General features: G+C 37.5%; 1 protein-coding gene across 1 annotated transcript in view; it reads left to right on the top strand.

Moving 5' to 3' along the window:
* The first annotated feature begins 14,387 nt into the window (after window positions 1–14,387).
* Window positions 14,388–15,255, top strand: part of ABCC2 (ATP binding cassette subfamily C member 2) — a 64,015-nt gene continuing 63,147 nt past the window's right edge. Inside the window, exon 1 of the mRNA XM_032882459.1 lies at window positions 14,388–14,543. Within this exon, the coding sequence (XP_032738350.1) occupies window positions 14,511–14,543 (33 nt within the window). The 5' untranslated portion in view covers window positions 14,388–14,510. The remainder of the gene's footprint in view (window positions 14,544–15,255) is intronic.

Below are 15,255 nucleotides of genomic sequence, written 5' to 3'. Positions count from 1 at the left end.
AAGATTTTTTTCTTTCATTTTTTCCTTTTATTATGTACTCATTAGATGGGCAAGACACTAGGATACAGAGTAAAATGGTTCAGCATAAAAATTTCAATACATGGGAAGCAGGATACAAATGTTTTCAGACTCATAAAGGCAAAAGTTATCTCTAGTATTTACCAGATTACTTCTTCCTCTAGTCCCAGATGGAGAAGTGACTTAGCCGTAAGGTTCATCTAACAACTTACAAAGACCTATAGTAATAATTGGGGAGGTTATTGATGTTAGCAAAATAGCTGTTTCTTTGAACTGAGGCCACAGATAGGGAGAATGGATTCCAGTGATGAAAGAGGCTTTTCCTGGAGTGGGTCCCAAATTGTGACGTTCATCACTAGCTTTATCTATCACTTTCATATTTATAATGTCATTTTATATTAACAACACACTGGTAATAGAGCTGTCATTTCTATTTTAAGAGAGTAACTGAAGAACAGTATGAAGAGCTTGCCCTGAGAAAGTTAGTAGTGTGGTCTCTCTGAGGAGTGTGCATAGACTTGGGTACTAATAACTGTGTATGGCAGGAGCTTTGCCTTTATTCAAATGAGTCCCTTACCTCACTTTTAAAACTGTTCTATTCTTTCCCAACTTTTTCAGGTATAATTTCAATGTGGAATATTTGCTGGGTAATTTAAGAAAAAGGAGAGGCAAACTATTAAAAACCAACAATGTGGGGCACCTGGGTGGCTCAGTGGGTTAAAGCCTGCCTTCAGCTCAGGTCATGATCCTGGGGTCCTGGGTTCAAGCCCCATATCGGGCTCTCTGCTCAGCAGGGAGCCTGCTTCCTCCTCTCTGCCTGTCTCTCCACCTACGTGTAATCTCTGTCTGTCAAATAAATAAATAAAATCTTAAAAAATAAAAATAAAAACCAACAATGACCTCAGTTATTTCTTTTCTTGCTTGTTCAGATTATCAGTAAAGATAATAAATATTTCAAAAAATAGTTTTCATTATTGACTTAAATGTTATAGATATAGATATATAAGTATCACACACACACATAATCATATTTAGTGTTTTGGCCTGGCCCTCCCCCATGCTTGGACTTTACCGTATGATCTCCCAAAGACAACAGCAAGTCACGTTATCATCTCATTTTTATAAATACAGATTAACTAGGGATGTGAGAGGTAGGATGAATTGCTCAAACTTTAACAAAATCAATATTATTTATGAGACTTGACTGCTAGGCTATTAACCTTCAGGTCTTCTGCTTTAAGATGTTTCTGGCATGTGGATGTGCTACAGAGAGCAATACTCCTAGGAAAATCAGATACATCTTGGATATCCTAGTTCCAGTTTAAGCATGAGAAAGTTGACTTAATTTTTTGAATATTAATTCCCTCATTTGTAAGTCAGGAATAATAACTAAACCATGGTTCCTGGTTAAATGATATATTCAAACACCAAATACATAGGGAGTACCCATTGAGTGTTCTTTTCTTCTAAAGTTTTGTTTTGTTTTGTTTTGTTTTTTTAATTTGAGAGAGAGAGCATGCAGCAGAGGGAGAGGAGAAGGAGGCTCCACGCTGAGCCGGGAGCCCGATGCAGGGCTCAATCCCAGGACCCCAGGACCACAACCTGAACCAAAGGCAGACGCTTAACCGACTGACGCAGGCACCCCAATTCTTTTCTTCTAATTTCGCTTTCTAGTATCAGTCTTTGATAGTTTAAAAGCCCTTCCCAGGAATGTAGGCATTGAGTATTGAAGCTAACACTTCGCCTTCTACTATGTGAATATAAAAGAAGTATAAGGTAATTCCTACCTTGATTTTATTTTTCTACACTTTAGTCCTGTTTTTAAATATTTACTGATTATTTCATATGTAGAAGTTTCCTCTCAACAATATAAGTATTTTGAAGGCTAAAGGACCATGTCTTTGTATTTTTATATATCTCTCATTGCACTCATCAAATTGTATACTCATAGTATTGATTACCTTGCTAGTGGAAAAAGAGTGCTGGATTGATGGTCCTGACTATATCACTATCTTTGGTAACTATGCTGGGTATTTTTGGTTTACCCCTCCAAATCCACTCTTTTCTTTGTTCTGTAAACTGAATGCAGCAACATAAAAGTTATTATACACTATTACCAAGTAGGATTTATACTAGGAATGCAAAGCTAGTTTAACATCAGAAGTCAAACACCACATTGATAGAATAAGCTGTAAAAATCACACAAACTACTCAACACAGAAAAAGCATTTGACAAAATTCGACATCCTTTCATAATAAAAACACTCAGCAAACTTGGAATAGAGGGAACTTCCTCACCCTCAAAAGGAATATCTGCAACAAAGCAAAAACACACAACTAACACCATACTTAATATTTTACTTAACATAAGAAATAAGGGGCGCCTGGGTGGCTCAGTGGTTGAGTGACTGCCTTCGGCTCAGGTCATGATCCTGGAGTCCCGGGATCGAGTCCCGCATCGGGCTCCCTGCTCAGCAGGGAGTCTCCTTCTCCTTCTGACCTGTCCCCTCTCCTGCTCTCTCTCTCACTCTCTCTCTCTCTCAAGTAAATAAGTAAAACAAAACAACAAAAAAAAAGGAAATAAGATGTTCACGTTCACCATTCCTATTCAACATTGTACAGAAGGTTCTGGTGAGGGCTATTAGACAAGAAAAAGAAATAAAAAGCATACAGATTGAACAGGAAGAGGCAAAACACTTTTTAGTGACATGATCTTGTATGTAGATAATTCTAAGAGGTAAAAAAACACAAAAAGTTAAATTTGAGTTCAAGTTTGCAGGATATGAAGTCAATATACAAAATCAGGGTTGTAGGATCTCAGTTGTGAGCTCGAGCCCCAAGATGGTCCTTGCGCTGGGTATAAAGATTGACTCTCTCCCTCTACCCCCCTCCCCCTCTCCCTAGCTTAAAAACAAAACAACAAAAATCCCGTATTTGTAAATTGGAAGACAATATTGTTAAGATAGGAAATACTCTCCAATTGGTCTACAAATTCAGTGCAATCTCTCAAAATTCCAGCTGTGTTTTTTGCAGAGATTAACAAGCTGATCCTAAAATTTATCTGGAAATACAAGAGACCCAGAGTAATCAATCTTGTAAAAGAAGAACAAAGTTGGAAGACTTACATTTTAAAACCTACTGCAAAGCTGCAGTAATTAAGATAACGTGGTACAGACATAAAGGTGAATATATAACAATGCACTAGAGTTGAGAGTCCAGGAATAAACTCTTACAGTCAGTAGATTCTTGACAAGGGCGCCAAAACAATTCACTGGTGAAAGGTCTTTTTAACAAATGGTGATGGGACAACTGGATATCCACATGCAAAAGAATGAAGTTGGACCTTACTTCACATCAAGTACCAGAATTAACTCAAATGCATCATAGACCTAAATAAAAGAACTAAAACATAAAACTCTGAGAAAGAAACAGGAGTAAATCTTTGTGATCTTGGGTTAGGCAAAGTACAAATGACATAAGAAAAGCACAAATGACATAAGAAAAAAATTGGGTAAATTGGACTTTATCAAAATTGAAAACTTATGCTTAAAGGATAACATCAAGAAAGTGAAAAGATGGGGTGCCTGGGATGGCTCAGTCAGTTAAACATCTGCCTTCAGCTCAGGTCATGATCCTGGGTCCTGAGATCAAACCCTGCATTGGGCTCCCTGTTTGGAGGGAAGCTTGCTTCTCCCTCTCCCTCTCCCTCTACTTGTGTTCTCTTTCTCACTGTGTCTCTCTCTGTCAAATAAGTAAATAAAATCTTTTTTTTTAAAAAGTGAAAAGGGGCACCTGGGTGGCTCAGGTCATGATCCCAGGGTCCTGGGATTGAGCCCCACATCGGGCTTTCTGCTCGCCTGGGGGCCTGCTTCCCCCTTTCCCCCTCTTCCTGCCTCTCTGCCTACTTGTGATCTCTGTCTGTCAAATAAATAAATAAAATCTTAAAAAAAAAAAAAGTGAAAAGACAGCCCACAGAATGGGAGAAAATGTTTGCAAATCATATCTGATAGAGGGCTTATCCACAATATTAAAAAAATACTTAGAGTTCAACAATAAGACAACCCAATTTTAAAATGGACAAAGGATTTGTATAAACATTTCACCAAAGAAAGCACACAGTTGACCAACAAACAAGTACATGACAAGATGCACAGTGTCATTAATCTTTAGGGAAATCCAAATCAAAACCCCAATGAGAGACCACTTTACACCCGCGAGAATGACTATAATGGAAAAGACTGACCATACCAAGTGTTGGCAAGCATGTGAAACAACTAGAACTTTCATATACTGCTGGTGGGAATGCAAAATGATGAAGCTGCTTTGTAAAATAGTCTGGGGGTTTCTTGAAATGTTAAACATAGAGTTTCCATATGTCACAGCAATTCTATGCATAGGTATATACCCAAGAGAATTGAAAACAAGTTCACACATGTATCCAAATGTTCATTAGCACCATCATTCATCTTCTAGAATTAGAGCATAACCCTTTTGCCATCCTTAATGACAAATCAGTTAAAGACCACCAATACTAAAATCATGAGGTAAAAGGCTGAGTAGGAGCTGAATATCTCATAGATTATTTGCTACTCACATAAGTAGGCACTTAACATTATAATGGAGCTATCTGGTGGTCATCAACTTAATCCAGTGAACAAACAATAATACTAGCAGGGGAGAGTGTAGTACTGAAAGATTTTGAGAGGGGAAGAGGTCATCCAGAGTGCACAACCTATGTTAGGAATGGCAGTTTGGAGGCCTCCAATGTGCCTCAAGGAAGAGCCCGACTACTTGCAAAGCAGCTGTAACAAAGTGAGGTTAGCCGTTGATAAAGCAAGAGTGAACTATAAACACCAGCAGCTCCTAGAGTGGCTTGGAATTTTCCAACTTTTGCATTGGAAAGTCCCATTGCTTGGGGATCTCCTCATTGCCAGGCAAACTGGGAAAGTTCAGTCACCCTATCAGCTCAGTAAAATTACCTTTGCCTCTTTCCTTCAGTCCTCACATCCCAGCCCCAATCCTGGAAATTAGATGGCAAGGAATTCAATAACAAGGAAAAAATGATAAAAGGAATGACTCTCTCTCCCTGGCAGTCACTGAAGTCATCGAGCCAAGAAAAGGGTGGCTTTAAAATGAATGCAAGATTGTTTTGTGGGCGATGATAATGTTCCAAAATTGATTACACTGAAGTAGCATAACCATTGAATTGTATGCTTTAAGTGGGTGAATTGCATATAATTTATAACTCAGTAAAGCTGTCTTTTTTAAATATGAGTTTCAGATTCGAGTAACTTATTTTAATGCCTGAAGAAGACCCAAAAGCTGTAGGATCTGCCTGAGATGTGGTCAAGGGCAGGGAGAGGGGTTTTATACAGTATGGTTGAGGAAAACGGTGGAAACAAAATATTTCTTGTTCGTTTTCTGTTCAGTTTGCATCTTGATAAGCTGGCTACACTAAGTTGAATGGCTTCCTATACCTGCCACCAAAAGTTGTGGCCAAGACACCTGAGGAATACACGTTCCATCTTCCTGTATAGATGCTAAGTTTCATCCTTGGGTAAAAGTACAGAAATTACATATTTGGATTGTGTTGCTCTGATCCCTCATAGAATTTTTTTTTTTAATTTCAAACCATGTTGGAATTATGCCACTGGTCTATATTGGAGATGTGATAGAAAACAGTTGTATAAAATATTCATATAGGTGTGTTATTGAGGCCCTGGAGGAGACTTTTTTCTCTGTGTTAGTCTGAAGACTAGTTGGGCTTCTAAACAAATAATTTGTTCATATTTTATGTATATGGAATCATGTCACTATCAAGACATTATTTTCTTGTCTGCCTAACTCTTCCTTTCTGAAGCTACCCTGGAAAGACGATACTTTCCTGGTGGGATTGCCAATCATACAGTTTCACCTCCCCTGCACGTGGGAGAAGGCACATGACCCAGTCTGGCCAGTGGAATGAATGCCTCATTTTTTTGTCCACATGATTGATCCAGACAGAACACAAGGGCCATTCAGAATCTTACCAAGGATTTTTTCTGGAGCTCTGAGAAAAGAGATGTTCTCCTTACTTTAGGATTATGGGCTGTAACAACCCTGTAAGCCTAGAGCTTTTGTAGTCATCTTTGCCATCAAGTTTGAAAATGAAACTAACACAGAGGTCAATGTCCTGAGGACATTGTTTGACTCTCTGGACCATCTGTGCCTAAAGATAGTTCCATTGATGGTCTTTTCTATTAGATGAGCAAATACATTTCCTTTTTTAAAAAATAACAGTTTGATTTGGATCTAACACTTGTAAGCAAAAGAGTTATAGCTAATACGGTTACTAAGTACATTTTTCTCCTTTAATCTACATGTAGGAACCTCAGAGTTAAATTTGCATCCCACCTATAGCAAGTGGACAAGATAATATTGAATGAATTTTGTGCAACGTGTTTGTCCTTTGTTTCATCTTTTTCTATCCTTTTTTTCTTCATTCATATATTTTATCTTGTTATATTTTATGTATGTCATTTCTCTCTGTATTTACATACTTTGAAGTAGTCCGTTATTGTTTCTGTGAAGATAAGGCGTTTATAAAGCCATCCTATTTGGAGATCTTTCAACCCACTCACAAGGGTCCATTCACATGATGCCAAAGAGATAGCCCTTCCATTTTTATAGATCAAAGGGAAACAGTTGCCTGTCATGTCAAAAGTCATTATTATGAGAATGGCAGATTTTATTTATTTAGCCTCTGTCCAGCACTGTAACTCCTGTTCTATAGATGCAGCCTCAACAGTAAAAGAATTTAAAGTTGACATTATACGATTGAAATCATGCATTTTTCCTTTAAATAAAATACGAACCTCTTCAAACTCTTTTTGCAAAACCACTTGGTAGCCCTTCTCAAATATGTCCCCAAATGATAAGTAAAAAACCAAGTGTGAATAAAAGCACTCTCCCAAAATTGCTACATGTACATGTGGACATATGTAAACACACAGAGAAACGCATTTTACAGTCTTACAGTAGACTTAAAGGTATTTATCCAGCAAATTTTCTTGGGCCTACTAATTTGGCCCTCTTCATGCTCTCAATTCACAGAACTGCCAATAACGATAATAGTCCAACCATAAATTACAAGAATGCATTTGGTATTATGAATTTAAACAACTTCATAGTAAGAAGGCCAACATATGTTAGTACTTTCTCTTACCTTGATAAGAATAACTTCAGATTTTTCTTATCAACAGTTTCTTTTGATCAACAGATTGCTTTGGTGCTATTTTCAGGGAGCCAGTGTTCTACAGAATTCAACATCTTATATATATTTTCACTTGTTTCTTTCAGTCCTTCAGTTCTCCTGAAAGCAACCTTAACAATTCCTTGTATATACTTCCAGAAATTTTTATAATTTACTTGTATTTAATTGCTGGTAAAACTATGTGATTTCCTGTGTGATAATTACTATTTTTGTCAGATATATTTCCTGTTTGATTGCTTTCATATTAATATTTGTTTTATAAAATTCTCTTGAAAATTAAAAAAAAGTGATATAAACATTTCTGTATGTTTGGGTATCACCCCCCGCCCCCGCCCCAGGACTCAGAAGAGTATTTTTCTCTCTACCATATATCTTTTTATGCCAGTCCATTTTTTTCTGTTGTCTTATGGCCTACCAAGAATGTACGTTAATGACAACTAATGAATCATTGAACACTACATCAAAAACTAATGAAGTACTATAAGTGGGGTAATTGAATTTAAATTAAAAAAAAGAAAAAAAAGAATATACATTATGGGATGATGTGAAATAAAGACCTAAATTAATTACTTCTTTTCTATACTAATATTCTGCTGTCCAAAAAACGTTTAACAATTCATCCTATTTCTCTCTAGCTTGTCAAAAGTTAAAAGATTATCCTTTGAATTTACTAGGAACATTATTCTGTACCATCAGTAACATCTACTATTTTTTAAAGTATATACTGTTTTTTAAAACTATATGAAACTTTTTAGTAGATGACTCTTTTTGGGGAGGCTTTAAGTCTAATTCAATGAGTTCATTCATTATTTAAATCTATTTGCAATTTGTTTATTCTTCTGGAAGAGTTTTGCTATATTTCAGGTTTTAATAATTAAAAGGAGTATAGGTTTATAATAAATGATGGTATTTTAAAAATTAGTGCTAATTTAATCTCTGTACATCCTATTTGGTCTCTGGTTATTCTAAAAAGATTTTTGTTTTAGCAGTACAAAAATATACAGATTACCTTTGGTGGGAGAATTGGGGAGTAATCATCTTATTACTTTATAATTATAGTTTTTAGTTTTTGCTATAGGAACATGAATTCCTAGACCACATTTTAAAATATGCAGGAAAAAGCAATCTTTTTACTATTACCACTTAAATCCCAGTATCTGTTTTAAAACCTTTCTTAAGTTCATCTGTAATCATTAACTAAAGTATATGACTCTTTGCTTATCCTGAACATTGAACTTTTGCATATATTTCAAAATTATGTAATGTAATCATTTATAACTTAACATCTACTTACTAAATAAAAATGATACAGCATTTCTCTTTTTTTTTTGCCAGGTCATTCTGGTCAAACATTCTCTCCAACTAAAGTATCTCTATGCAATGAATTTAGTGTACACACCTTGCACCAGTATTAAGGAGGGCACGTATTGCATGGAGCACTGGGTGTGGTACATAATCAATGAATCTTGGAACACTGAAAAACTGAAATAAATTAATTAATTTAATTAAATTTTCGAAAAAGAAGAGAAGAAAAAGAGACGTTTACAGATTATTAAGAAGAGATTCAGGAGAGATCATTTTACGTAAGACCAGCAGAGGGAAGCCAGGATCCAGGTTTCCTGACTGCTTTCCATCCTGCAATCATTCTTAGTATGGTCTTTACACATCAGTGATAACACGAAAGGAGAGTCCACAGAACACTCGTCTGATAGAATAGGAGCATCCCTGTAAACTTGCATGTATTGACATATGCAGATCTCATCTTCAGGGCACTAAGACAGCTTGATTTAAAGAAATCCTACAATATATCCTCAGGTAAAGGGAATCATCACACTCTTTTTTCTTTGATGGTAAATTGCATATACATTGTATCATAAAATCTTGGAAATCTTCTAGTCAGACCTTCTCGCCAGAACATATATCTTTTTTCCAGTGTTCCCTACCTCATAAAAGGGTAGAAGGACACCTGACAATGTTTCTACTATACAGCTATAGAATATTATTCTTCATAATAATAATAATAATAATAATAATTTTCTTAACCCTTGTGAACATCAGTTTCCTAATTGGTGAAATTGTAATAAAAGTACCTATCTCATAGCATTATTATAAGGATTAAGGAAGACAAAATTGTTAGTGTCTAACATAGAAATGTATTCATTATTTAAGAGACATATGTGAGGTTGACATGTAATAGAGATTCACTACATGGGAGTTATCTTAATGCCTGTAAGTCATTGATACAAATGTTTAAGGTGCTGAAGTGACTGCGGACCCTCTTGGCATGACAATAAAGCTCTCCCTCAGGTTACAGAATTCTGTTCATCTCTTTGAACTACACATTTTGTAGTTGTCCCACAGTTCTTAGCTATTATGTGGTTTCTCAGTCTAATTTCTCATCGCTTTCCAGTTTTAGCATTCTCTATTGAGATCTCCTCAAGCTCAGAGATTCTTTCCTGAGCTATGTCCATTCTACCAGTAAGCCCATTAAAGGCAATCTTCCTTTCTGTTACGGTGCTTTTTATCTCCGGTATTTCAATTCTTTCTTTAAATTTCTATCTCTGCTTACATTGCCCATCTGCTCTTGTATGTTGTCTATTTCATCCATTAGAGCCTTTAGTATATTAATCATAGTTGTTTTAAATTCCTAGTCTGATCATTGCAACTTCCCTGCCATTTCTGAATCCAGTTCTGGTGCTTGCTCTGTCCTCCAAACCATTTTTTGCCTTTTAGTGTGCCTCGTAAACTTTTCTTGATAGATGGACTTGTACTGGGAAAAAGGAACCGCTGAAAATAGGCCTTGAGTGCTGTGGTGGTAAGGTGCGGGAGGAGAGGAAGTGTTCTCTGGTCCTCTGATTAGGCTGTTAGTGAGCCTATGCCCCTGGACTGTGAACTTCACAAGGGCTTCCCAGCCCTCTCCCTTAGATGGAAAAAGAAGGGTAGAATTAGCTGGATTGGGGTATTTCTCTTCCCCCAGGTTGGTTAGGCTCTGATGATACCCCAACAGGTTACGTTCTGGTTAAAGAGCATCTCCTGAGAGCAGACCTTGTTAAGAACAGAATGCTCTGGTATATTTCAAATGGCTTCAGCTCTCCCCCTGCCAGAAACAGGAGATTTTTTGCCAGTATTCACTGTGAGAACCTCCTAAAGCTCCTGTAGGTAAAACTCACAGAAGTGTCTGTAAGGTGGAACTCCCCTCTGACTGAGTCCCCCTGGGTTGTTTTTTGTTTGTTTGTTTGTTTGTTTAATCTTTCAGACTTGACTGAGACTTCAGTTGGTCTTTAGGCAGACTGAGTCGCCCAGTTCTGATTCGTGAACAGGGTCCAGCAGCAAATGAACACCTCCTTGGAGCAATTCACAGAACTGCTTTCTATTGATTTGATTAAGATATTTGATGAAAACGAGCTGGAGTTGCTGATGTGCAACCTTGGCAGTGTGGGCATGAATGACTGGGGACAACATTCTATTTATGGGATAGGCTACTGCCCAACCCTCCTGACATTCCGTGGTTCTGGAAGGCTATGCTGATGATGCTTGCTGAGAAGTGTCTCTGGTTACCACAGTGTGTCACAGAGACATCCCAAGTACCTGTCTATGAATTTGCCTAACCCTTTTATCCCAGTGGTTTTCAGTGGTTCACAATAGAGCAATACTGGAGTTCTGAAAAACTTCCCAGAGTTCACACATGCTTTAACTGCCTTGACTTAGCTCCATATGAAAACTTTGAAGATTTATGAGAAGAATTTCTCACGGCTGTGGAAAATGCACAAAGATTTGAAGAGGTCAATAGTACTCCCTGCCTCGGGGTGCTTGTTTATGGAGTGAGTCCTGCTTGTACTTTTGAGCTTGCCTAATAGACTTGGCAGAGACAATGGCAGAACCATTGCAAGTGTGGCTCCAAGAGCAGAGTCTTCCCCCATGCACTTACCCAAGTTCAGATGTGGGAAGCCAGTCATAGGTCATGTCCCTGCATTTTCTACTACAAATTATCAGCTGGATGATGACTACACTGATTATATTTTAGGAGGACTTTGCCTATTTGTGTTGTACTTTTGTTGGCAAAGCCAATAAGTATTTCAGTAGCTTTAAAAAAAAAAAAAAACACCTCTCAGTGACTCCACAACTGTCAGACACTTTAGACTCTTATCAATTGGTCAATTATAGTTCAGGATTCTTTACCCCAGCACTGGATTGTGTAGAGGTTTTAGCTCATGGGGTTTTGTTCTATTAAGTTGTAATTCTCTGCATTGGCTTGTCTGTCTTTTCAATCTAGGGGCAGCATTTTGCTGTGTGACCTCACATCTCTTACTGATCCAAGAAGAATTGTTGATTTTTCAGTTTACTCAGCATTTTACTTGTTAGGATGGAATGGTAACTGCCAAGCTCATTACATGCCAGACCCACCCACTTCTTTTTTCCTTTAATAACATCATATGTTTATTCTGTCTATGTCAGTATATGTCCTATAATCTAAGCATTTGTTCTGATGAATATTTAGATCCTCCACCATCTCTTTTTTTGGCTACTCAAAATGTTTTAAGCACAAACGAATGCAATTTCTGCTCGTTTAAAAATGTGATTATAATTTCTATCAGTTATTTTGTTCCTCTTATTTGCAATAGACATGGGGGGATTATATTTTATCTATAGAAAATAATTCCACTCACACCATACCACTCATTAAGTCCTCTCTTTGGTCTCAACGAACATTTCCAAGCACAGCCAATTTGCTTTCACAACTACTTGCTGGACAAGCGCGGTCAGCAGATCCTCCACCTGCTAGAAAGATAGAGGATTGGTGTGGTTGTCAAGGAATAACTCAGACATTTAGTTAAACGTTTGTGTGCTAGTTTTTTCTTGCTTGAGGAAGATCATCATTACACTATTGGCAACAAACAAAGGCAAAAGCCAGGACTTATAAAAAGGAGACAGGAAGGGAGGAAAACACACAGTCTGGAGAGAGTGAAGGTTTATTCCCGATTAAGCTAATTCCCTGGAGGGCATCACACAGGCCAGTATGGAAAGTCTGGTGTGGAGCAGGCCAGCTGGGTTACCAGGGAAAACAATTTCAGATTTTTATGACTTTTCTGAAAAGCCTTTGTTGGAATTTGGCCATGGGGCATGTGTGACCAGTCATCCAATATCTGCCCGTGTACCATTAGTATCACTGCTTTAGGTCAGCCAGGTGTGTACTATTTGTTTCTCTCACCAGAATTTCTCATTTCCCCGCTTTGGTCAAAGTGGCTTCCCAAAGAATGGATTCAACCGTGAGGATTTCTTTCTTTCTTTCTTTCTTTTTTTTTTGGAGACAATATCAGTTGGATGTCAGCTGGGGATCATGGACATACAACATGTAAGCATTCTGATGTTCAACAGTGGAAGCACGTAACAGGTGTGAGGATGATCACAAATCCCTAAGAAACATCTCACATAAAAACCATGTTTTTATCCAGGTTTTATTCATGCTTTTATACATTTATGTGGTAAGTATGATGATGCCATCTGATTACATAAGAATAGTTTAGAATGTGCACATTGAGTAACTGGAAAATGTTGTTTTTGGTAAACAGTAGCCAGTATCCATCCAAATATATCTGGACACCCTAAGGCCTAACTCGATTTTAACACTGTTACAGGCACATAGAAAAGTGTGGGAGTTCATCTTATGTTTATCTTCTCATGAGAAGAGAACTGAGTGAATGTCCTAATAAAAGTTATACATCTTTCAGATGTTAATAATTCACAATATATCCACTGGTACTAGTGAGTAAATGTTACTATCATTCGTGAGTTTAAGTTTAACTATACCTTTGGTATAGTTAACTTTAGGCCAGGCATTAAAGTACACATGAAATATATATGTATATATGTATACATTAAAGTGTACATTATGCTCTTGTTAATTACTCTCTGTAGGTATAGTCTATCTATAACCATAGGACAAAGAAGTGTTTTTATGTGTTAGTGACCAAAATGGTTTCACATGATCCCCCAAATGATGGCATTTGCACTTTAATATGTTGGCAAGCATGTGTATGGCTGCCGTTAATTTAGGGTGACCTGATTTTAAAAGAGTATTTGCTTTACTAGAGGAGGGAGTAAAGGGGAGTTGTCTAATGGGTATTAGAGTTTCAGTTGGGCAAGATGAACAAGTTCTGGAGATTGGCTGCACAACAATGTGAATATACTTAACACTACTGAACTGTATACTTTTAGGAATGGTAAAATTTATGTCATGTATTTTTTACCACAATACCAATAATTGCTTTAAAATATTATTACATAATACCTAATAATTATGGAAAAATCAGAAAATATAGACAAGCAAAAACGAAATCCACCTACAATCTTAACAGCTAAGGCTAACACTTCGTCGCATTAAATAAATAAATAAATAAATAAGTGTGTGTGTGTGTGTGTGTGTGTGTGTGTGTGTGTATCACACTATATATGCTATTTTAGAACTTGACTTTTTGAAATAAAATCTATACTACTTTTAAGTATATTTTATGTTCTATGGTCTTTTTTAAAAGATTGATTTATTCTAGAGAGAGAGCATGAGCAAGAAGGGCAGAGGGAAAGAGAGAGAGTGAGAATCTCAAGGAGACTCCACGCTGAACATGGAAGCCTACAAGGGGCTCAATCCCTTGACCCTGAGATCACGACCTGAGCCAAAACCAAAAGTCAGGTGCTTATTCTGACCTCACAAGACTGCACCACCCGGGCACCCCTTAAATTCTATGGTCTTAATTTAAAATCCAAAGGAGTAGGATATTTCACATTCCTATAAATTCTAAGGCCTTAAAATGGATGTGAACCTGCATGTTTAAGGGTACTTGCCCCTCCAATGATGCTTCTCTTTTTAGGTCAAGAGAAGGAATGGGCTCCTCCACTCGCGAATTGTCCGCCAGCTCTGCTGACATTTTTCAGTGTTTCCTTTTATGACCATACCATACAGAGGCTTCTGGTACTTGGGAAATGATGAGTCTACCTACCCCTGGGGCTCCTCATTCCTGAGTCATGTGTCTCTCTACTGGGATATTGTAAATAAACATCTGAGTCAGGTTAATGAGTAAACTGTTAAGATGAAAGGTCAGGAGACCTGGTTTTATTAGGAACATCAGAACATCAGAATGGGAGATAATGCATTGCTGCTTGCAGTCCAGTTTCTCTGAGGAAAAGAGTAAATAAAAAACAAGAGTCACAGGAGAGTCTTCATTCCACAAGAGCTCCAGGAACCATGCTGGAGAAGTTCTGCAACTCTACATTTTGGGTGAGGAATCATACTTATTTTCACTGTTGACTCTTCTCAGACTCAGAACTAGTAGATTAACCTCAGTTGCTACCATAAGAACTAAAAAAGTTAGATGTACAGGTGGTCTAAAGCTCAGGGTTTTTTGGTTTGGGTTTGTTGTTGTTGTTGTTATTTAGGTTTTGGTTTGGGGGGGGCTTAAGAAAAGATATGTCATAATATCTCCAGAGGATATTCTGTGTGGAAGAGGTAATGGATGTATTCTCTACCATATATTTATTGTATCCCAGACTCTCTTCTCAGACTAGCTAGCCATAAAATTGTGTTCTCTGAAGAGAAATGGGGGAAAGGCTTCCAATTTCAACAATGTTAGGAGGGAAAGTTGTTGTTGCAGAGTTTGTGGGGTGGGAGGAAGAAGAGAAGACCCAAGGTTGAGTCTTGCTGATGTTGAAATGAATATCCTCTGGAGACAGTTCTAGAGGGACTGGCAGTTAGTGGTATGGAGTGGAAGTTGAGGCCAGGGATACGGATTTGGGCATCATGAGCACTGAGACAATTTTTGAACCATTAGAGGAGAGAATTTCAAGTCAGGGTGAGCAACAGTACCAAATGGCTTAGTGGAATTGAAAATGAAAAAGAACCTGGATTTAGTGATTCTATGTAAGTGTGGTCTGCAAATGCCTAGCATCAGAACCACATGGAGGGCTTATCAAAATAGTTAAAATATCTTAGG

This window comes from Lontra canadensis, unplaced genomic scaffold (assembly GCF_010015895.1).
Source record: "Lontra canadensis isolate GAN:19392208 unplaced genomic scaffold, GSC_riverotter_1.0 scaffold3, whole genome shotgun sequence".
Lineage (NCBI taxonomy): Eukaryota > Metazoa > Chordata > Mammalia > Carnivora > Mustelidae > Lontra > Lontra canadensis.
Note: the sequence above shows the minus strand (reverse complement) of the source record. Positions and strands in the feature narration are given on the sequence as shown.